The following is a 23914-nucleotide window of genomic DNA, read 5'->3' on the forward strand; positions in this document are numbered from 1 at the left end:
CAGTTTGGCAGAGTACAAACCCTCTCCACGCACCCCTGTGCGGAGGCGCCTACCGAAAGCTAAGTAGGTAAGCTGCCCGCTCCTTCCCCCGGCTTCTGGCTTCATTTTCTACTGAGGCAGCTGTCACACAGGGCAGTGCCGCTGGTTTTTTTATTTTTGACTGAAAATGCTGTGTGCTCGCAGCTGGGGTGACCATGGGAAGGAGAGCAGTGATGGGCTGGGAAGGGGCAGGCGTTGGTTGTGTTGTGGCTTCCTGGCTGGAAGTCAAAGGATTTTACATCCCAATTTGGCAAGTGGTGCAAGTGAGGTGCTTTTTAAGGGGTGCTGGCAAGACAGTGTTATCTGCCTTCTGAAAAATGCTTGATTGTTTGCTTCAGAACTATGTATCTATCTGTTGACAAGCCCAAAGATCAAACTAAGTGAAAATTAAGGGGAGGTATGTTTTCCATTCATTTTCTGAGTTGACATTCTGTGCCGCTGGCAACTGTTGCTTCATTTGGTCTTGTCAGAGCTCCTGTGCTGCCAGAGTTTTGTGGAGCTTTAAGTGTTGCTGTGTGAGCTGTGCCAGTCGTGTGCTCAGGGCAGGCCTCGGCTTCCCCGGGTGTCCAGAGCATGTGGCTTACCCGGCTGCTCCACAGCCAGGGGCTTTCTTGGAATGGCATCATAGGAATAGAATGACAAAGGAGATGTAATCTTGAAAAACAACTACTCAGAGATACATAAGGTGTGTGATATTTCTTGTGGCACTGTCTATATTTCCAGATGTATGTGGCCCATTTCTTGTGTTAGTTTCTGTTGCAGTATTTTTCTCTCTCTGATTTCTTAGCCTAATGAAGAGAAAAGTAAAAAGTGTGGTTAACTTTCAAGAATAGGAACTGCAATAATCACTTCTTCCCACTTACTTTTATCATTGTATCTCCCTAAAGTTACTTCCTCTTTGACTTACTTCACTAATTTTTACATGAAAATGCATGTAGTACACGCTTACCTTATCTGAGAATGGGGTAGTATAGCTGCCACCAGTAGTAACTCTTCCTACCCCAATTCCATTTTAATCTTCCTGAGTAAAATAATGTGTCATCCTTGGGATGTCTCCACATTGCATTAAAGTAGGAGAGTTTCTGCATTGCATTGAAGTAGGTCATGTTGTGGGATATAATTTATGAACAGTGTGCACGGTCTTGCCAGTGTCACCACATTATCCTGAGACTGATTATCAGTTGAAAGCTTAAGAGTGAGAGACCACAGAGGGAAGATACACATTGAAGTTATCTCTTCTATTCTCTCATGCTGTCTTTGACTTTCATTAGAAAAAGAAGATGAAAGGGATTTTTGCCTTCCTATGGTGAGGGAGACAATGTCTCTATTTCTGTACTCGGACAGGATCCTGATGTTGCTTAACTCACAACTGCTGGAGAGCTGAGTTTCTGGTCTGGTGAATTTTAAGGCTTTATAAATATTGACAACCTACAAGAGAAATGTTTCATGGGAAGTTTAAACTGCATTTGTTACTTGCTCTGTTTCTATTGTTGGTTTTCATACAAGGCTTCCTCTCGTGCGAGCCGACAGTCTGGCTGCAAGCAGCTATGCTTGGCACAGAGGACAGCAGATAAGGCAGCATTAGTCCTAAAAGCTGTGTCTGTACTGGCCTGCAGTTCCCAACAATGCAGCTGTGGCTGAGTTCTCAAGGATTCAAATCTCAATCCTCAGTCCCTGAAGGGATAACTACAACTCATATGTTCTATGGAGTCAAAACTTAGTGCTTTCCCTTGCAACTGTATTATATTTCCCTATTTTAGTGTCATTTGTCTTGTTAGTTTGCTACATCTACTATAAGAATAATCTCATTTCTGTGTAGAATAGATCAGGTTTTGGGTTTGCATGAGATCGTTATCTTTGATTTCATTAAGAGCTGTGAATTGAAAATAATTTCACTCTTGTGAGACGCTAGTTTGAGATAAGCCTGAGGTATAACAAGGCCGTATATTAAATCTGTGATTAGTCATTACATAATCTCACAACAGTTATATAAATGTCTACATCCTACAGAGCAAAAAGCACTGAGACGTACTCACTGCATTAAGCAGCAATGCAAAAGCTTGCATTTCTGGAAAACACTGCTCTGCAATAGATAGTCTGTGTTAAATGTGAAGGGTTTGGGATGTGCATGTCTCTTGAGCTGAAGAGATGATTCACTCTTAAAACCCTCTGGGGAGTGCCAGTAGCAGCTTTTACTGTGATGCAGTTCTTCTCTTTGAAACTCACGTGGTTCACCAAAAATTTGACCGTATGACTTGACAGGGTCCCTTGTAATGAAGTTGAAGGAAGCCTCAAGGAAGGCTGCAGGAATCTATCTATCTATCTACCTATCTATCTATCTGTCTATCTCTTACAAAAGATGGTTTGGGATGTGTGGGTGTGTATCCATGTTAGTTTTGATCTAGTGAGGAAGATACAGGATTTAGTGTGTGCTATTGACTGATACAACATGAGAGTCAGTCTTCTGCATATTTGTTTAAGTCCTGAATTATGAAATGGGGACAGGAGCACTTCTGTATTTTGTGTCAGTTTTGTGAGGAGAAATAATGATTTTAATACAGAAGGAAGAGAGCCTTGTCATTAGCCTGAAATAGGAAGGCACAGGAGATGAGAAGGAATGCTAGAATTTAGGGATAGATATGGCTGGAATACAGTTCCACTACAGATCAAATGTTGCATTTGGTTAAAAAAGTTTCATCTCTGTCTTATTGCTGGAAAAAAAACACCTTGAGAGAGCAGTGAGAAGATTGAACATGGTGCACTACAGGGAGCCTTATCTCTATGCAGTGCTCCAAGCTTGGAGAATTTTACTTGGGTCTATGCCAAAAACCTGCTTTTTACCTTGCAGCTAATGTAGAATGTGGCTGATTTCTTTCAAGAATTCAGTGTTGGAAACTAGTCTCTGAGCCTCTTTTGGACATTTTGCAAATTCCAACAACATCCTTAAGTTTTTATAGTAGAAGAAAATGATTTGTTGTTTGTTTCATTTATTGCAAGTTTTTCCATTGTTCTGTAGCAAATAATGCTTTGAGCTCCTGGTCCAAATACATCTAAGCTAATGTATCATCTATAATATAAGAAAAGTACAGCCTTTGAAATAAGCCCTACTTGGAGTGAGACTCATTTTCCTTGGAAGAAGGGATAGCCAAGGCTACTGGGCAGATTTGGATGATGCAGCAGCTCAGTCCAAATGAGTTACAACAGCATCGTAGAAGTGCTTACCAAAAGCCTCAGGCATAAATAAAAGTCATGAGTCAAAGAGTTGATGCTTGTGAATATGTATATGCTGGATGCCAGGGTGTGAAATAGACTTTAAAAGACCTCACCTTTGCACTGACTTGATTTACTTGCTTATTTACCTGGCTGCTATGTTCTGTGTTCCTTGTGGATAGGATACAAAGAGGCTGGGAAGACTCTTAAACCAGTTGTTAATTTGCACAGATTGTGCTGTACAAAGGACTGTTTGGGACTTGGCAATCTTGACTTTACCACTGGTACATTAAATGACTTAAGGGAAATCAGTTCACCTTTGCCTTAGTTTCTATCCCTGCAAAGTAGGGTAAGTAATCTTGACTTTCTAAACAGAGTACTTTAGGATTTAGTCATGTTAGAATTTTATGTGTAGAGTTAGCTGATGGACAGGTTTCAGAGCTGTGTTGCCAAAGCCATATCTGTTTGTGGCAGGACCTTGCTATTGACCAGTGAATATTTGTGTTTGATGTTCACTCTCTGATTTGCAGACTTTACACGTGTGCTTGCATATAGAACTTGCGGTGTTGTAATCAGCCCTTTCAAAGGGAATCGCTGCTAATGAGTGAGGACCAGGCGTCACCAGATATTTCTGTTGTACATAAATATGTAATGTATGCTTAAACTTCACTGCTACAGACCTACAGAATTGTATGTAGAAATATGGGTAGACTCTAGTGCAATGAATTAGATCATTGGCTGCTGTGTCATGTGTGGATTCTTTGCTAACTGGAAAGTGTATCATTAGCACATGATACTGAAATGGTGGGAGAGGTCAAAGTTGCACAAAGCAAGGTACAAATTTCAAGGGTGATATGATGATTTAAACTCTAAGTCTTTCTGGAAGGTAGAGAGGACCTTGTCAAATGTTTTTGTACCAGAGTGGAGAAGCTTTGATTCTTCATCAAATTTATCTTCCTTTCCTGATGCTCAGTTCTTGTAAGGGCTATTCCTATTCTGTAATAATTTAAGAGGGAGTAAGCTTGTATTTAAAGGAATAAAGTTAATAAATGTACTTTTATTCCCTTTACAGATGAGATCATTTCATACTCTTCTTTTGGAAGAGGTGGTCAAAGGAAATGGATAGCTATTCAGACTTCGCTGCAAAGAACCTCTCATCTTCAGCTAATATGTCTCTTTCTTTGCCTGGACAAGCTGGACTCAATACCACCAGCGGTACTCCTTCTATGTCAATAAGCAGGCTTTTCCCAGCCCTGTTGGAATGCTTTGGAATAATTCTTTGTGGCTACATAGCTGGAAGAGCCAACATCATCACATCAACTCAGGCCAAAGGACTGGGAAATTTTGTGTCCCGTTTTGCACTCCCAGCTTTACTGTTCAAAAACATGGTGGTACTTAATTTTTCTAATGTGAATTGGTCCTTCCTGTACAGTGTTTTAGTTGCCAAAGCTGCTGTGTTTTTTTTAGTCTGTGTTTTAACATTGTTAGTAGCCAGTCCTGAGAACCGATTTAGCAAAGCAGGTTTGTTCCCTATTTTTGCTACACAAAGCAATGACTTTGCACTGGGATATCCAATAGGTAAGTATGCTTTCTTCTTTAAAATTAATTGTCGCTGTTCTAGACATGTTTGCTTTTATTTTTCCATAATTTGAAATTGACTTCTGAACTGAAGTTCCATGCAATTGAAGTAATTTCAGAAGTGCCTCTCAAATTCTCTGAGATTGCTTATCATCTAGGAAAGGTTAAAAACAAAAAAAGAAAGCAAGTTGGTTCTAGCAAAACAAAAAGCAAGATGTTTGTTTACAGAATTGAAAATACAATTACGAAGGAAAGTTCAAAGATGCAATTCCTGATTATATGTGACAAGCAGATCCATATTTTAGATTACTTTACAAGTTAACTACCTTTCTCCTTATTCCGGGGCAGCATGCTCAGGAGAATCCTCAGTCTTTCTTATTCTCTTCAAATTTGCTTGATATGTATAAAATTTAGACAAATGCATACTTTTTTTTAGATGAAAATACTGTGTTTTCCTCGGTCACATCTCCTGAGATTTATTCCTCTTGAAAGTATGCCACAAATGGGGCTGTGAGGATTATATCTTTGCTTGTTGGTATGCATTTTAGATGCCAATTAGAGTTTCTCTTTTTTTAATATATATATTTTGGGGGTCTCTGAATGTATTTGCATTGTATCCTGGTTAAAACATTCTTTCTACTTTTATTTTCTTGTCAGACTGCATATTTCTTCAGGTTTGTAAGACTTCATGATTTATAAGATATGATTTATATTTTTTCTATGTATGATCTTGCTGAAATCTACACCATTTAGAGCTTTACTGGAATAGTTACTGCAACAGAAACATTTTAGGCTCTTGAGGTTTGTTTCCTCTTGTCCGTTCCCTTCTCCCATCCCTAGTGTTTGGTTCATGCTGTCACCTGTACAAACTTTTTACTGTTAGTAAAATATTACCTAAGCTTCTCTGAAGTGCTTGCAGGACTGGTCAACAAAGAATGCCTTTCTGTTTTTTATGTGACAGAGGTAGTGTTTTGAACAAAGCCTGATCTTTTAATGAAAATATATTTAAATGCTGTAGCAGTGCAAATTTGTGAAGGAAAAAAATCAATATTGACAAATTGTGTACTAAACCAACACTATTTAAAAGGGCACTTTGAACTCTTAATAATTTCTGAGTCTTCATCCCATGTAATTTTTTAATACATTACTATTACTATTTGTTATTACTTTACTGTGCTATTTTTTGCTGTTTGAAAAGATTTGCACATAGGAAAATCAAAATGCAGGTCCAATTTTTGAAGATCATCGCTGTTTTTCTATTATCATGGTTATGACAGTTCTAGATTTAAAAAGTGATGTTGGGTGAAAAAGAAACAACTGTCACAGACTGGCACAGCTGTTAGCACGCTGCTGATGTAGACAGAATTACTATGATAGAAAGCTTTGGGGGTTTTTTATTACTGGGTGATAATGATACAACTCTGACAAACAGGTTCACTTATTCTCTAGAGCTGTGTGTGGAAGCACAGGTGTAGCAGAAGTGTTGTGTGGATGCCAGTTACTGTGACCTTAATCATAGTCATTGTATTTAGCATGGACAACTAGTGTGTGATTTATATGTAATTTTGAGCAGCTGGGACATGGAGAATTGCTTTTTAAAAATTTAAAGTATCTTTATTTCAGTTTTTTGTTATGATCAGCAAGCAGGTACTGTGATATAAATAAAAAGAAAACTTTTCATCGGTGATAGAAGTTGTGGATTATTTTTACTGTCTTAATGATTCCTTAAGAGTGATTTCTTTTTTTTTTTTTCACCCACTGACTAAGTGATCTAATTCCACTTTTTGTACCCAGGAAAATGCATTCTCACATCATACATGATTTAAAGTACTTATAGACCTTAATATATTGTCTTAAGTATGCAGCTTCACTTTGCCAAAAAGTAAAGATTTTTTTAATTTTTCACTCACACATTACTTGTGACTTGTGTTGAGTTGTGTTCGAATGACATGGCCATTCTGTATAAAACAACATACAGTATCAGTCTCAGGTTTGAGGTTTTAAGAAAAAAACCTATTTACATAAAAAGTGTCTAGCGTGTTTAAAGTGGTTTTATTTACCAGGATGTATTTAGTGCTTGAAACTGTCTTGTTAAATGCAGTAACTAACCCCAAACTTGGTACTTCTGCTCAGCAGTTTTTTTAGGATTTTAGTACAAGTAGTTCTTGTACTCTAATAATGGCTTGTAAAAGTAAAAACACCTTTAGTGCCTTTTCTTATATATGTGAGAAATCAGCTAGTTGAGAATGTCAGTTGATTTGGTCTAAAGAGGAGACTGTTCAAAGTGAGTGCTGATTTAGCACTTGGAAGTTCCTGCCATTCCAGAGGCTTAAATAATATGAAGGTAAAACTCTTTGGATTTTGAAAAATGTAGTCACGAGGGAAAACCTTTTCAGAAAAGGTTAATAATGTTGTTATTAAGAATTATGAATTGTATGGATAGTATATATCTATTAGATCGTATATACAATAATTATAATGATACAATTAACTATATATTCATATATTATAATTGACATGCTATTAGTACCCATGGCATATTATTGATAATTACTAATAACAAGAAAATTATTGAATATAATAACATTATAAGTCAGGTAGAAGAGAACATTCTACTTTTAAAGCATCAGGGTTTTTTTTTTTTATTCACCTTAGAATTGAATCTTTTATATGTTTCCAAAGTATTTTCATTATTTTTGAAGTGCTGTTAGTACAAACTTGGAATCAGAAGCAATTCTACTTTGACTCAGAAGTATGTAGTAGTAATGAAAACAAAGGCTCATGATTTAGAATTCCTTGAGGGACCATAACTATAGCATTAACTCTTTTTCTAAGTAGTCTCAAAGAATGAACCAATAACTATGTGATAAACTTTTTTTTTTGGTTTTTGCTTTGTTGTGTTGTATTGAATCAATGTAGAAGGAACCCACTGAAAACTGATTAAATTCCAGAGAGGTGAGACTCCCTTGAGATGGGAAGCGACTTGTATCCTGCAAAGGTGCATTTAATTCTCCACACCTGTCATGTTTCTGGGCAGGAAAAGCAAGTCAGAAATAAAATCAAAATTTTTCCTGCATTTGGGATGACTCAAAGGAAACATAGAATTGTTGTATTGTTTTCTTTCCTTTTTTTCTGTAAATGTTGACTAATTGTAGCATGATTAAATAGTATTGGATAGTTAATCTTTGGTCTTTAATGTGTTCTTTAGATGACTGTGGCCTAATACGATTGGACATACTTCTCTTCCTGCATCATCTTATATTGATTGTTAATTAAATGGATTCCTTCAGTTTCTTCTGGAGGAAAATGAAATCATTTTCTTTAGTTTTCAGACAGCAAAATTTAATTTCAATATTTCAATGTATTTTTCTACTGGAATGTTATCACTCATAACTCTTCATTTCCTGTCTTCTAGTTGAAGCTTTATATCAAACCACTTACCCAGAGTATCTCCAGTACATTTACCTAGTGGCTCCAATATCTCTTATGATGCTAAACCCCTTGGGGTTTATCTTCTGTGAAATCCAGAAGTGGAGGAATAATCGCACTGTGTCACAGAGCAAAATCAAAATAGTGGGCCTAGCACTCCTTCGAGTTTTGCAGAACCCAATTGTATTCATGGTCTTCATAGGAATTGCCTCAAACTTTATTCTTGGCCAGAAAATTCCTGAATACCTTGAAAACTTCCTTGATGGACTGGGCAGTTCATTTTCTGGCTCTGCACTTTTTTACCTTGGACTGACTATGGTGGGACAAACAAAAAAACTGACAAAGGGTATGTTTGTTGCACTGATCCTTCTCATCACAGCTAAACTGTAAGTTCAGTTTATATATTTTTATAATTTTGTTCTTTAGATGTCTTAAGCTCTGAATACGCTGGTCAGATGGCTTTTCTCTCAAAAACATTAGAATGATAGTACATTTCACTTCCAGTATTTTGAGTGAGTGTTTCCCAAACTCTGATAGAATACAACTGTTAATTTTTAAAGGAAATGTAGTAGACTACAAACCTGTTTTCAGGCTCTGCAGAGAATGAAAATCGGGGAGTACTGTGCCTTCGTGGACTGCCTGCAGGCCATCTGTTATGAACTGGGTGTTTGGAGAATTAGTAGCTTAAATTGAAATTTATTGAATAAGTAGTTAGACAGTAGTGAGCTTAAGTTTATTTGATTAGTATTTGTATTTTATTTGGCTTAAACTATGCATCTCTAAATTAGTTGTTTTTCCTTGCTTTATCTATAAATCTTTGAAACTGCTATATTGGAAGAGCTTAAAAATGGTCACTTTATGCTCTAAAACTGCTTGACTTGTAAGCACGAATAAATGGCAAGCTCTATTTAGAACTTACACTATCATTATCTTCCCTCAAATATATCTCAGGGAATATGTATTAATTTAATATTAAATATTTTATTTCCTACAGAACTACAATTAACATAATAGAATATTTGTAATGTTTTAAGTTTATATTGTAAAATTTGAGTATCAGTACAACTAACTAGCAAACTTAAAGACCTAGTCTTTAAACCCGCTCAATGACAAATTTTGTAAGAACATGAAAAGAATTGGGTTTTAATGTTACCACTTTGCTTTACTGAAAGCCTGTGTAAGGCTTACATTAAGTCTGTGTGAGATCTGGGCTATTGCTGAAGGTGAACAAAATAGCCTTGATGCAGGGGGTTTGCTGGCCAAAACTTTTGGCATGGGATACTTAAGCTTGAGCCCTTATTATATTTCAGACAGCTGGCAGAAATGTGGTCTGAATTTCAGAGCTGCTGACTGCTTATAGCTACTATTACTGTAACAGTTGAAAAAGGAGAGAGTTTTTTATGTTTTGCCATTCTAAATTTGAAGTTTGTACAAAGAATGTGTCTGCACAATTAGGGAAGCTGCTTATATGCCTGAGTTTGTTGTCATTTTTGTCCTTAAGTGTAATTTGTGACAAAAGATTTTTAAGCAGGTGGTAAATGTTTTGATAACAGTAAAGGCAATCATTCAAAGTGACATCAGTATTTTGCTTTTCATAAGTAGTATTCAAACAAGCCTTAAGTTTCCTTTTTATTAATTTTCTGGGTAAAGAAGAGTCTATTGTTATAGCTTGAGTAATATTTTTTCAATTACTTTTTTTCCTTCTCTTTTCAGGCTCATGATGCCATTTCTCTGTAGAGAGATGGTGGAGCTCTTGGACAAGAGTGACAGCGTGGTCAATCACACCAGTTTATCAAACTATGCATTTCTGTATGGAGTTTTTCCAGCAGCACCTGGTGTTGCAATATTTGCAAGTCAATTCAATATGGAAGTAGGAATTGTATGTAGTTAAACTTTTCCAAATATGTCCTAACTTTGAGCTTAACTTTGTTGATTAAATAAATAAATAAGTAGGCTTGAAGAATTTGCTTTTCTGTAGCATAGGTATCTTAGAATTACTTGGATTCCCAGGATCTTTCCTGATGTCTTAAGTGTCTTGATACCATATGTTTGTAAGTAAGTCCTCATCCTTTTTTTTTTGTTTGTGACTCTAGTAGAAAGAGCTAGGATAACTTTAGCTATGAAGAAGTTGTATATTTTTTGGGGTTTGGGGTTGTGGTTTTTTCTGGTTTTTTTCGAAGACTTAATCTTTGAGATACTGTTTTTGTAGGGGGGAAAAAAGAAATTATGTTACTGACTTCAGTAAGAATAGTGTTAGTTTAAACCTCAAAATTTGAGAAAGATCTTAAGCTTTAACTGATTCAGTTGTGCTGCCCTTTTGTTAAATCTTGTGATAGAAAAGCATTTTACTTTTTTATATATATATATATAGGTGAGGGTACCAATTATCTTTTCAACTTAAAATAGAAATTTTAGAATTGTTTCTTCCATTTGAAGTGACATTAACACATTTTTGTTGACTTTCATTGTTTTTAATGTTTTCTATTTGGGAGTTGTTTCATTTTTTGGTTGTTTTTTTTTTTTTTAAGAAAAAGGGATACTAAAAGTTAATCTTGTATGTAGAATTTTATGGCCTACAAACATAGGAAATCTCTTTAAAGCAGAGTCTCTAGTATGAGTAGCAATTCACACTTCCATCACTGTGTAAATTCTAGAAAGTACAAAGACAGTGAGGAGCCAAACTAGAAATCACCGGTAAATATATATGGTTTATTCTAATGAATTGGTTCATATTAATATTTGCATAGCTACATGTTTTTTTAGTTATTTATGGTGTGAGTATTTATATCCAAAAGCAAATTGTGACAGTGTAAATTCACCCCTAGACTGTAGTCATTAGTATATTTGGCATCCATGATAAAGCTCTGTAGAAATCAGCAGTAGGGAACTCTCTACTCCTGCTATTTCAGAAGCTTGTTAAACTTTTCAGCTTAGCTGTATGTATAAGCCAGATATTTTCTGGCTCAAATTCTAAATAATTCGTTACAGAAACAACTCATTATTTGTTAAAGGTCTAGGTATGTTTAATTCAAAGGTGCAGTTTTGCCCATGGTTGTACTCCTGAAAGCAGATTATTATTAACTTGAGATGTGATTAACTGTTGTTGTTTCTGTTTGACTCTTTGCAGATTACCTCAGGCATGGTGATAAGCACGTTTGTGTCTGCCCCCATTATGTATGTTTCTGCATGGCTGCTGACCATCCCATCCATGGACCCCAACCCCCTGGCATCTGCACTCCAAAACGTCAGCTTTGACATCAGCATCGTCAGCCTCATTTCTCTGGTAGGTGCTGCCCAGGTGAGACACAAAGGCACTGTTGGTCAGGGCAGCCTGAGTGCGTAAGCAGTAAATTGAGTCACAGCAAGACTTGTATTTCCTCATCATATCCTCTTGCAGAAGGATGAGGAAGGAGTTAAAAATCTTGATTTAGCAGTGGGTCTGCTGCAAATCTGCACTGTAGAGAAAGATGAGTGACTGAATTTAGTACAGAGCTTGAGAGGTTTTTTGTTGGGTTTGTTTTCCTTTTTTAATAACAGGGTGTGAGGGAATTAAAGTACTAGCTTACACCACAGAGACTAGTTGCATCAAGCCAAGTGAGGTGCTTGGATATCACAGTAATGAAGGCTGTGTACAAACTTCAGCTCCAGAAATGTCAGTGCATATTTATTTAATGAAGTCTTAATGACCATTAATGAAATAGTTTAACCTGAAAAATTTATGTTTATCAAATTCCTTTACTAGAAATTCAGTTGATAATCCAGAAGTCCAATGTGAATTTTGTTTTGGTTTTATAGAAAGTACAGATAGTATGATTATTTTATTTGCTTTTTTAAAATAAAAACATCCATGTTGGAAGGAGTTGGAATTTTCTGAAGTTGTCTCACTGAAGTCCTCTTGTCTTGAAACTGTGCCTGAAGGGAAGCCAGAAGTGAATGCTATCTCTTGCTGTCAGATCATTTTGGGAGATTCAGGGGAGGTGGTTGTGGATTTTAAATTCTAAATTGCCAAGCTACTCTGTGGTCATTTGTGTCCTGAGGAACAAACAAGCTTCTGCATACTCCAGGCGAGTTCTTGGTCTTTCCTGGTAATACTTCACCATCATGAGAAGACCAAGATGCATTGCTTTTTCTGACTACAGCTGCTGAGGCAAAGGGGCTGGCAGCATACTGCAGCAGTATGGAGCTGCCTACAGTAGTCATGTTGCTAAGATCTGTTGTATATTTAATTTCACTGTTGTCTGCCTGAATATTTATCTTGTTCTTTTGGGGTTTGTTTCAGTCTTAAATTAATTTTTCTTCTTGTGTGTTACAGACCTGGTCTCTTACTATTGTTCTTCTGAGTAAGAAATACAAACAGCTTCCTCATATGATTACAGCAAATCTACTTGTTGCTCAGGTCAGTAGTAAGGAGAATGCTGTTGTGTGAGTTTTAGGGTTTAAGTATTTTTTAACATTTTTGGAAGTTTGGTTTCTACAGTGAGGTCTTTATAGCCAACTGTGGAGGTCAGGTGAATCTAATGTGTGACTTATCTAAATAATTTCTGTGCCTCAAAATACACCCTTGAAGAAAATGATAGTTAATGTGGGCACCGTGATGCCTAAACAGAACTATAAACAATCAGAATGGAGAGTGGCTTCTGGAATGTTTTCTTAATTATTGCCCAATACTTTTGAGTGTGGTTCTGTTTCAATTTATACCCATATGAAGGAGCAATACCAGGAGCAGCAGCCTGTGTTTGACTCTGTAGTGACTCAATTCAAGGAGCTAAATAGAAAAATAATCCCTGTACTGGTTTATGCCCCTGAAGCTCTTGGTGAGGGATCAGCAGGTGCAAGTGCTGGTGCAAGGAGGGTGTGTGGGAATGCATGGCTGGTAGCTAGGGAAGGCCAAGGCCGAATATCTCTGGATTAATTTTAATTGTTATTTAATCTGAGAGAGAACTACAGAGTACATGCTCCTTATTCCCTTGAAGTCAGCTGCACAACTGGAACAGCCTGTGCTTGTAACGCATCTGTGTGGTAGTGCTTTCTGAAGCGTTCTGTAGTTTTTTTTTCAATATCTCTCTCTATATATAGTAAACTCTCTGAGCTCTGATCCTGGAGTCACATTTGAAAAATGTCATATATGAGGTGCTTCTGTTCTGTAACAACGAAGCTAGCTTTCATCTTCAAAAAAAAATGAACTATTGTGTTACTGTTTCCATGATACTTCAGCCTATCTTTTCAGATTCCTCTGGTGCTAAAATTATCACATATGCAGTATCACTGGGTGACAACTGGTATAATTCTTGGCTGAAATAATACCTGTTGACCTCAGTTTCATGTGCAAATCATTTCAGATAAATGGTTTGTACTTACCAAAACCATCACCATTTACTTACTATAAGGTATATAAAGTTGGGGGGTTACCTGATTTGCCTTATTCCTAGTGTATATGAGCTATATACTCCCTGTCAAAAAACCCCTCCAGAAAATAAGGTACAGTAGTCAAGTGACACAACTGTAATACTGAATTTACTGTGGCAGTGCTTTACTGCTGAATGAAGTATCCAATGCATAAAATCACCCTCCAATGTATCTGGGGGTGGAGTTTTGAAACTTACTGCAGGTATATAGCACCGTGTTCAGTTTTTCTTGTCATCCTAGTTTCCCAATTTAAATGATGGCATCTTACTTTTCTTTCCAGTTTATTGCTTGCATTGGAATGGTGGCATGGAATTTCACTGTTAAAGAGAAAGACATCACCATACAGATCCTCGTATTTATATTCCTCTACAGCTCACTTTATAGCACCTACCTATGGACAGGTATGATTTTTCTAGGCAGAGCCCGGGTACTGTAATAAAAGATTAATGTACTGAAATAATGTTATTATATTCTTCGAAGTACTTGTTCCTTTTACTCGTTTGTAGTTCTGCAAGTGGGGATACCTGTCGGTTGTGCCAAGCTGCAGTGCTGGCAGCACAGGGTTTAGTGCCTAACAAAACCAATGTGTGTGTATGATTAATGCAGGATTTGAAATAGAAAGAATTGAAAGATGCATCAAGAAGCTGGGAGAACCTTATATATATGATTTAAAGAAAAAAAAAGAGACTTTGGGCATTCAAGATATTTTTGTCCAGAATCTATGAGTTTAATTTCTGTGCTGTTCTTCTGGAGCGAGTTGTATTTGTTTACTGAAATACATAGCTCCTGATTGGTAGGGCCTAACATAAATACTAGCTTTCCTTCAGTGTGAGAATATTGCTGAGTTGCTGAGGTGTGAGTAGGATAGGCAGTTCCAGAAGATACTCCCAGAAAGAGTTATATACATAAAAATATGCCAAACTTTTTTGTTAAATTTATCATTGACTTTACAAAGGACTAGGCAGTTTTTAAAGAAATGTTATAACTGAATACAACACTATTTGTTGCTTACTAAAGAGTGTTGGGATAGAAAACTGCTGTTAATACCTAAAGAAATCAGTTACTTGTATCTTAAATATTTTTATGACATCTTTTTACTCTTGTGAACCTTTCTTAGCATTTAGAAGTGAATATTTAATATAAAACTTCCTGGAATTTTTCAATGTTTCACTATTAACGTGATTTTTTAGGCAATGGGTGTTTCTAATTTACTTTCTCAGAATACAACTAGACAAATGATTTTGGACTATTTAAAGGTCTGAGAAGAATATCTTAAGCTATTGAGCAGGTCACATCATAGAGTTTCTAGGCTCTGTACTTACCAGTTCCCTTTTTAATAATAAACAAGGTATTTCTTTTGGTTTTGTTTGGCTTTTTTAGGTTTTCTATCTTTCTCTTTGTTTCTGTTGAAGAAGAGAGAAACAGTAAAGATTCCCATTGGGTTTATCATCATAGCTGGATGGGGGTAAGTTAATTCAAATGCTTCCCTGCTGAATTAGTGTGAGCATGCTAAATATGTTACATACTTCCTATTTTGTTCTTTCAGAGTGCCAACAGTTCTGGTAGGAATCTTACTAATTGTTGGTGAACGTAACAACACTAGCATTGACTCTGCCTTTTTCTATGGAAAACATCAGGTATGAGCATATTCTGTCCTCATCACTTCAGACTTCTGCCATGCTACGTGTGCAAGTGGCTTTCAGTCAAAGTACAGGCTACTGTAATAAAAGTATCATTGTAGAATGCTCATAGATTGATGCAAAAACGTATTTCTGTAATGAACCATTAGGAGCATTTGTTTGGAGAAGGACCTTCATGTTTAGGCAGCTATGACAAAGAGGGAGTAGGCTTCTCGAAGAAAAAACTTAGGAGTGGTGATGAATTGCAGAGCCCTTTTCCTGATGATTAATTTGTATTTTAGCATGATAGTTATCTAAAATTGTTATTATCCAATAGCTAATTATTGGCTTTTGGCCTGTAATAGATAGGATATCTATCACCTGTGTAGCAGTAACTGCTTGCACTATGGTAGACTTCTCTGCACAGTCATGGGTTGAAAGACCCTGAACTACTATTTTTACCAGTAAATAGTTCCTCTTATCAGAGGATATAATGTGTACTAGCACAGGTATCTGTCACGTTTTCTCCCTCTCTTTCTTATGGACAGAGAATGCATGAGTCACTCGGGATTGTTCAGTGGCACTTTCACCAAGTACTAAATGGCCTCAGAGTGGAATCTGGGTAGCAGTGGCAGATGATTAGAAGTAATCAACAGGGCACGCCCCATTGGCTAAAGCATGTAAATTAGAGCACATTCCCCTTTGGAATTTAAAGGTACCTGAGCAGAACTTAACCCAGAACACTAGTGATCCTGAGAGGAAAGGGAATGACAATGAGGGGATGTTTTTGGATTGCATGGGAAATAGGGGTCCACACAAACAAACAAACAAAAAAGCTGAGTTGCTCAGGCAAGGAAAATTAGTCTCTTTCAGTGCCACGAGGTGCAAGAGCAGTAAATATAGAAAACATAGTCTTGTTCAGATGCATTTGTAAGTGTATTTAGAAAAGTACAGAAGTTAGAAAGACAGACATATGCAACTATTTTCCTGTATTTAAGTGCATTTTCTTTGCTTTCTTAACAGATAATTACCACAGCAGTGATACTGTTCATCAGTATATTGATGTCAGGTATCTCACTTATGTGCATGAACAGAAGTAGGCAAGGGTCAAGCTATGGGGTGTTGAACCCGTACTCACCACGTAGCTCAGTGGAGGAGGCTGAAGTGGAACGGAGTGAGCAGAATCCCATTTCAGCCACTATGACTCAGTCTTCTCCGGAATCTTCTGTGCAGTCTTCTCCAGAATCTTCTGCGCAGTCTTCTCCAGGATCTTCTGCACAGATATCTGCAGAAAGAGGTAGAGAAGGTAGATTTTTATAAAGAATAATTGGCTTAGGGTGCTGTAAACTAATATTCCAAATGTAATTCTGACCTGGGAAGGACAGTTGACAGCTTCAGGTGTTAGACTAAGAGAGAAGAAAATCTAGATATAACTGCCCAAGTATTTAGGTTTATGTTTCTAAGAAAAGTTTGATTGTTACCTTTGTAAGAGTTGTGGGAGTGGACAAGAAGAAAAGCCTGTGGATGATTTTATGTAAGTAGAGGCATCTTGATAAGGATGTGATAAATGCAGCCCACTAGGCATCTTAGATTGTTTACCCACTAAACCATCTCTCTGAGAATGAATTAAAAGCACTCAATGTGTTTCTAATCCTTCTTTTTTTGTATGTAGCCTTTTTGATCACTTCCCATCTTTTTTCCTATAATAAAAGTACTTATGTTGCATCCATGGTGGTAGTGTTACATTAAACACTCCTATGTATAAGTATTGTAACCCGTTTACCCTCTCAGCAAATTGGAAAAATTAGGTCTGTCTTCTCCTTTTGGGTTATTTTTGGGCATAATAGTTAAAGCTGCATAGAATGTATTGTTACACTTGGAAAATAAATTATAGTAGTGAAGAAAGCTAACTATTCTATTACTGTATATACTTCATAGGTTGCTGTTCTTGTCAAACAACAAACGGTGAATTATCCTGTGGTAAAGACAGCAAAGCAGAGTCAAATGCTGTTGAAAGCAAGGTTCCTCCAATTGAGACAGGTAAAGCAGTAATATCTCTTTGTTTTAATACTACAGGTTCTTCTTTAACATCTGTGTGTTGTTCTCACAAAGAAACAGTTGGAGCTATTGTTCTCGCAGCTCTACCTGGATAACTGACATTTTGTATCAAGTTCAATTATTAGGCAATATTATAGGTGTTTGTTCTCTTCTGCTGATAATTGTTTGTAACCTTTCAGTGCTCAAGATGGACAGTTGTTTTGGATGTCACTTTTTTACCACAAAGCTACTTTGATGTCTTCTGAGCATTCGGACTTTACTTCTCTGTCGTTGTCTTGTTTGGATGCTAGGAAGTTAAATGTATAACCCTGCTTTGCATCAAGCTTTTAACATAAACTACGTTTTTACATTCTCATATCTTTTAAAAAAGCCTTTGTTTTAATCAGGCACAGGTTTTGAACACTAAATGAGATCTAGAGGAGCAAGTGCTTACTGCAAATTAGATTAAATGTCCGTGCTGCTGTGTACTATTTATGTCTAGAGAAGAGAGATGGAGAAAATCGACTAAGAGGGCCTTAGGAGTCACTTAAATAGGAAAAAATAGATCAAACTGACTGTTCAGCACCTGTCGGAAAACTGCCTGCCCAGTTCATTCTCGCTCTGTATCACTGTCAGTAATCAAAGCTAGCTGCCAGTACTGCCTTCCTCTTTTTCCTATTTTTTTATTGTTTTCATGCATTCTTAACAAGAAGTTCATATCCTCATGCTTTTTTTGCATGCAACATAATTTTCAATAAATCTAAATATTTACACTGAAGCATACTTCAGTTGTGTCTCCTCTCACAAAATACTTGCTTTCTGCCTATTGCCAACTGTTTTATCTATTAAGTAATTCAGACAAGCACCATAAGAATGTCTTCAAGAATAGAGGAAGGCAGATTTAATTTTCTTATCTTAAAAGATAAGGTAGAAAATACCTTATGGTTGAGTGGAAATTATTTTGACCTCCTGAGTGAACACTTCAAAACTATAAATCAGTAAAAGCAAATTGTAGTGCATACCCTTGTGTAACTTTGGCTGCAATAATTACTAATTCCTCTACTATCTCATTGAACTGCTGCGAGTTATCTAGTGCAAATTCTTGGTATGGCCTTGCCAGGAAGTTTTTCACTGCCATCTAGAGGAAGATAGTCAGAATTTCTTAGACCTTTATAGCTGGAAGACAAGCATCTATTATGATGGTGTTCTGATATACTGTGTTAAAAATAGTCATAGACCTGAAAGAAATATGATTGTCTGATGTAGAGCTCAACAACACTAAGATGTGGAGCAAAAACATTGGAGCTGACAGTATATTTGATTTTTTTCAGAGATAAATATAAAATTTAAGAATTGCCCAGAGAATTTTTTTCATTATTTCTAGTAGTGTTTTCTAAATGTTAACAATGCGTTCAGTTTGAATTAAATCTTTGAAGGAAAATCTCTGTTTGTTTTAGGAGCACATGTAAACTGTCTCATTTGAGAATAGATTTCTGAACAGATTATTGTCAAAGCCAATATTAAATTTTGTGCATGTCACTCCAGTAGAGATACTTAGAAGGTAATTTGGCTCAGCAAGCTGCATTAGCAAATTTGATCATGGAGTTCTCAAGATAGAAGCCTAATGAAGAATTTCTGATTTGTTTTTCAGTGGATCAGTGTGTGAGTCACTGCAGTGCTCAAACATGTGTATTGGCTCAGGAAGAACAGCTTCTACAGACTGGAGACAAACAGCTGGCCAGACATGTGCTGCTGTGCTTACTTCTTATTGTTGGCCTATTTGCTGTAAATATTTTTTCTCCCCATGTTAACTCATTGAGGTAGAATGATTTTTAGGAAAGCAATGTAGACAATCCAGTAAGAATCTTCCAATTGCCTAAAGAACAATTAACTAAATAAAATAGAGGCTATATTTTGGTTCCTCGCTGGAAGAGGGATGTCATAAAATTAATTTTTCTGTGCCACATCATAAAAGCAAGTTAAGATTGATGATTGTGAGCAAAACATACCAGAGAACCCTAAAGGCGGGGAAAAAGTGAAGTTATATCATTATATCATTCATCACTACTGCCCCTCTTCCCAGTTTTCTCAACAGTTGGTCTTTTTCCCTAGACAATTATCAATTAAAAATATGAACTGAATTCTACTTCGGAAGGAGACTACAAAAATTGTTCCATCTGATGAGGCTTATGTTGGAACTTGGATTTCTCTGAGGTGTTAAGAATAATCTAAGATTATTTTAAATGGGAAAATGCAATTTTGTTGGTTCTAGTGGTGTTTGGAGCAACATAGCTCAGTTAGTGTTGGCACTTGTCATTACTGACTCCAAGGCGTGTTGGTGGTTGCTCCTGTGTACAAGTGTGAAATACCAGAATGTAATGCATTGGGGATATAATTTTAATTTTTAACTGTGACAAAGGTGAGAAACCACTCTCTCTGAATGTGTAATGCTCAAAGTTGAGTTTCTTGTGGATGACAGTTGGGGGAAGTATTTTTATTTGAAATGGAAAATACTGTGGCACAAATACGTAATACTACAAAGTAGGTCAGTGCAGCACATCAATTGGGTTAATAGCTACTGCTGTTGCTTTTCAGGTTCTCTTAAATTACAAGATGAAATGTTTCCCTCTCTCAAATTTTCTGTATCAAATATTCCATGCTAGTATATTTTCTTACTTCTTTTATATTTAAGGAGTAGCCTATATTTTAACTGTATCTGAATGATTACATAGACTCTATGAAACAAGATCAGTTACTTTAAAGACTTAGTCTTTACACCCAAATGGGTTAACTTTGGAGGTTTCCTCCTTCTGTCAGGCATCTCAAATAGCTGAAGTGGTATGTGCTTCAGCTTAACATAATCCTAACTCTGCAGGGAGTATGTAGAAAGCACTGGTCTCAGCTAAGCAGCCTGAAGACAAACACTGCAAATCTGTCTGGGCTAATATTGTCTGTGTTGTGTTGGAAAGCTAAGTATGCTTAAGGCAAGTTCCTTACATAAACATGTAAAGAGGCAGGACCTCTTACACTGCTGTTTTGTATTATTATGCTTAAAACAACCAAGCATCCCCCTCCCACCAAGCTATTAAGCCTAACTAAAATTGTTTTAAGGTGTTTATTCCCTCTTACTTGTCTTTATCTGAATCATTCCTTAAATGGAGACCATGAAAATTGTGCAAGAATTATTAGCATGTGAAGAGAAGAAAGCTTTTGATTTTTAACAGTCAGGTTATGTTTGTGGGTTTTGTTGTTTTTCTATTTTCTTTACAGAATCTCTCCAGCTGTTTGTGGTGGCTGTTCAACCAAGAGCCTGGAAGGCTGTATGTGGAACTGCAGTTCTTCTGTGCTGTGTTTAATTTTGGTCAGGTACTTACCGATGTTTGTTCTGAAAATGACTTTGTTGGTGGGTATTGCAGTAGATAATGCACATCTTCTATGACCATGAACACTTTCAAAGGTGCAGATGACAACTGAGTGCCAAATGTTCGTGGAAACTGAGTAGGAGTTTAGCCTTATTTGTACCAAGGCTTCACTGGGGAGTTACACCAGTTGCAAGACAGCTTTCTGTCTAAGGTTTAAATGCCTATCTCTGGTTTCAGTGACAGCACCACAGGGAAGAGCTGAAGATGGATGCTGGTTCTGGCTGCACGTGGCCTATTTCAGTGCACCTGACACACAGCAGCTTTGTTACCCACAAAGGTGAAAGCCAGGCAGTGTTAATACACATACTACAGGAACAGTTTACAGCTCCATGGGCACATGTGCCTACAAGATGCACTGCATTATCAACTAATGATAGTAGTTTTACATAAAAGCTACACAGAAAAATGAATTAAGTAGAGAGCATTCTAGCACTCAAATTACACTAAGTGTGTTCTTTCCTTGACATTAACAAGGATTTCATACCTGGCTGTGTAAGGTTGTCAGTTATCCCAAAGTGTCAAGTGGCATGTCACAGCATTAGTTTTACTGAACTATTTCAGTAAAGATGATGGATTGTTAGGTATTGATATGTCTTTTTAAGGTCCAAATGAAAAATCAAAACAGAAACAAAATGCATTTTGAATGATACTTAAAGAAGAGGGGTACTTTCCATGTATATGTGAAATGTATTTGACACTGAGTTTTTAACTTGTGTTCTATAGAAACCAAAGTTTTTCTTAATGTTGCTTTTTCTATATTTTTTTTCTCCAGGGCTTCATTTGCTTTGGTATTTTTGGCTTAGATAAGCATTTAATCATTCTACCATTCAAGCGAAGGTAAAGAGAATCTTTACACTTACACCTATGAGCTTAATTATTACTGATAATCATTTTTGAAGGGTGTTGAGTTTTCAGTGCTATAGCATTCCATTTCCTATTTGGTTAATCTTTCAAATTTCTTTTCTCTCCCACTTGTGGAGAGGTAATTGCAGTTCACTGTGTGTGAGGTCTTTCTACTGTCCTCATGACACTTTCAAAGACAAAAATCCTGCAGGCTCCCGAGAGGTGAAATTTTTGCCAAATGATGGATCTTCAGAAATAATTTCAGCTGATATATTAAACTTAGATATGGATGCTGAATCAGAATGTATCATCACTGTTTTAAAGCCTTGTGTTCATAACCTCATGCAAGTGCTTTGTGTGGACAGGCACTTCCACAGTGGAGGAGTGAGTTGTGCAAACTGCCTTTACCTTCGAGCTAACTGGCTGCCATGTGAATCCAGCAGCTAGAGCTGGCTCCCAGCTACTCTCTGACTTTCTTTCTGCCCAAGCCTAGAATAACACCTCTGTGTTCAAAAGCCATAGAGATACATTAGGAAGATTATACGTGAAGTATTGGGCACAAAAAGAGGTTGTGATAAGCTTCCTGGGAGTTCCATTCTATTATTTGCATTTTCCAAAAAAAATGCCCCTACTTGATTTGCTGTCTTTAATTTTTCTTTTTTTTTTCTTTTTTTGTTTTTTCTAGACTTGAGTTTTTCTGGGGTGGAAGAGAAGCAGCAGGGCATACAGATGCCTCTGTACCTGAGGAAATCAGGATGACCTGTCAACAGTTTGTTCGTTATCATAGAGATCACTGTGTCAAAAGTATTGTCAGAGGCAGAAGGTAAGGTTCTTCCCTGCACATACAAGCTGTTACAAAGCACATAGCTCACCTTTTGAAAATAATGAAATGCAGTTAATTTTGTGGGTGATTCCTGTTGTGGCATACTTATTCAAACCTTAAGATACAGATTAAAAATGTAACGCTTAACAGAGAAATGTTTCTAGCCTTACACTGAAATGTTGAGGTGCAATATCGTAATATCCCACCTAGGTTTTAAATAAATTATAAAAAGTTTTGTATCATTAAGGGATTTCCCCAGGTTTTGCATTTAACTGTAGTTTGGAGGATAAAATCTTTCTAAAAAAATGTGTATGATAATACCTGTAATAATGCATTGAGACCCTCCCTTTGTTTTGTTTGTAAAGTAAGATGCTGTCTGTATTTGTAAGTAAATGTTTACTAATATGTAGCTCTTATAGGAGGTAAAACTGCTGCAACTGATTTTAGTGTGTACTCAGAGGCCACTCAGTGTGTGAGATTATAGTGGGTCTAGGGCTTCAACAGCTTTTGACTTTATATAATTTCTTTTGCTCATACCTCTAATGAGGCCTAAGCCTCAATTTATGAGGTCAGTAAAGATTTCAGGGGCAAATTATGATACCTAAATCAAGGATTGTGCTTTCAGATATGTGTAGGTGGATGAGAAGAGAAATGCAGACAGAAGCAGCAGGAACACAAGAAATATTCTGCCTTTATTTAAATATATGAAATGGAGACATGAAGAATTGTTCTGACAGGGCAGTTACACTATTCTTGACATGTAAGGTTTTAAGTAGGACTAGTTTGGCAGGGTGGGGTGGTCTTTTAATGGCCAGGTAGTCCAAACCCACATTGCAAAACTGTTCTAGGCAGCATCATGATTTTGTTCAGTCTTTTCAGAAGCCAGTAATGTTCCGTAAGACAGATGTATCAGAAAATGTCTGTTGTGAAATAGAACAGGTTTTACAGCTGTGTTTCCCATGCCTCTGCTGCTGTTGTGGTTTCTTGGGCTTAGGGTTCTTAATTTAGTTGGATTTCATGGTTTTTATGAATCACATAAACACCCGAGAATACATGAAAATATGACATTTGTTGCTTTATTGTTGTAATATTACGTTTGTGCAGAACTTGGTTCATGTCTTATTTCTCCCTGTGAATTAAAACAATGCATTTATATTCTCATTTTAAATATTCATCTAACTTGATCCTATCCTCTTTGATTTGAATGTGCTGTAACTGAGACCTTGTAACCATGGATTTTAATTTATTTTCATTTTTGCATCTGCTAATAGATTTTAACACTTGCTCTGTGTTACTGCTGTTTTTAACTTCAAAAAAAAATAGGGAAAAAATTTGGCTTATGCTGTCTTTTAGCTCTTAGTCACCTTTAGAAACCCTGTGCTTGGGTTCCACAGAGTAGGTTTTAGATAACCAGAAACATTCATTGCTGCAGGTAAATTTTTGCATGGTATGTCTATTGAAACTAGGTAGATGATGGCATCATTGCCTCATAAATGCTTAAAAAAGAT

General features: G+C 36.7%; 1 protein-coding gene across 6 annotated transcripts in view; it reads left to right on the top strand.

Moving 5' to 3' along the window:
• GPR155 (G protein-coupled receptor 155) overlaps positions 1-23914 on the top strand; it is a 28396-nt gene continuing 4482 nt past the window's right edge. For 3 of the 6 annotated variants that reach the window (XM_017735705.1, XM_017735704.1, XM_017735708.1), the window contains exons 1-15: positions 1-67; positions 4322-4827; positions 8243-8642; positions 9970-10135; positions 11384-11539; positions 12569-12652; positions 13943-14063; positions 15043-15127; positions 15209-15299; positions 16305-16587; positions 17220-17321; positions 18970-19103; positions 20589-20684; positions 21513-21577; positions 22269-22406. In XM_017735705.1, coding sequence (XP_017591194.1) covers positions 4368-4827; positions 8243-8642; positions 9970-10135; positions 11384-11539; positions 12569-12652; positions 13943-14063; positions 15043-15127; positions 15209-15299; positions 16305-16587; positions 17220-17321; positions 18970-19103; positions 20589-20684; positions 21513-21577; positions 22269-22406 — 2381 coding nt within the window. In that variant the 5' untranslated portion in view covers positions 1-67; positions 4322-4367. Of the gene's footprint in view, positions 68-3427; positions 3599-4321; positions 4828-8242; positions 8643-9969; positions 10136-11383; positions 11540-12568; positions 12653-13942; positions 14064-15042; positions 15128-15208; positions 15300-16304; positions 16588-17219; positions 17322-18969; positions 19104-20588; positions 20685-21512; positions 21578-22268; positions 22407-23914 lie in introns of those variants that run through there. The other 3 variants (XM_008634745.2, XM_017735706.1, XM_017735707.1) reach the window with 3 other exon arrangements.

This window comes from Corvus brachyrhynchos, unplaced genomic scaffold (genome assembly GCF_000691975.1).
Source record: "Corvus brachyrhynchos isolate BGI_N302 unplaced genomic scaffold, ASM69197v1 scaffold255, whole genome shotgun sequence".
NCBI lineage: Eukaryota > Metazoa > Chordata > Aves > Passeriformes > Corvidae > Corvus > Corvus brachyrhynchos.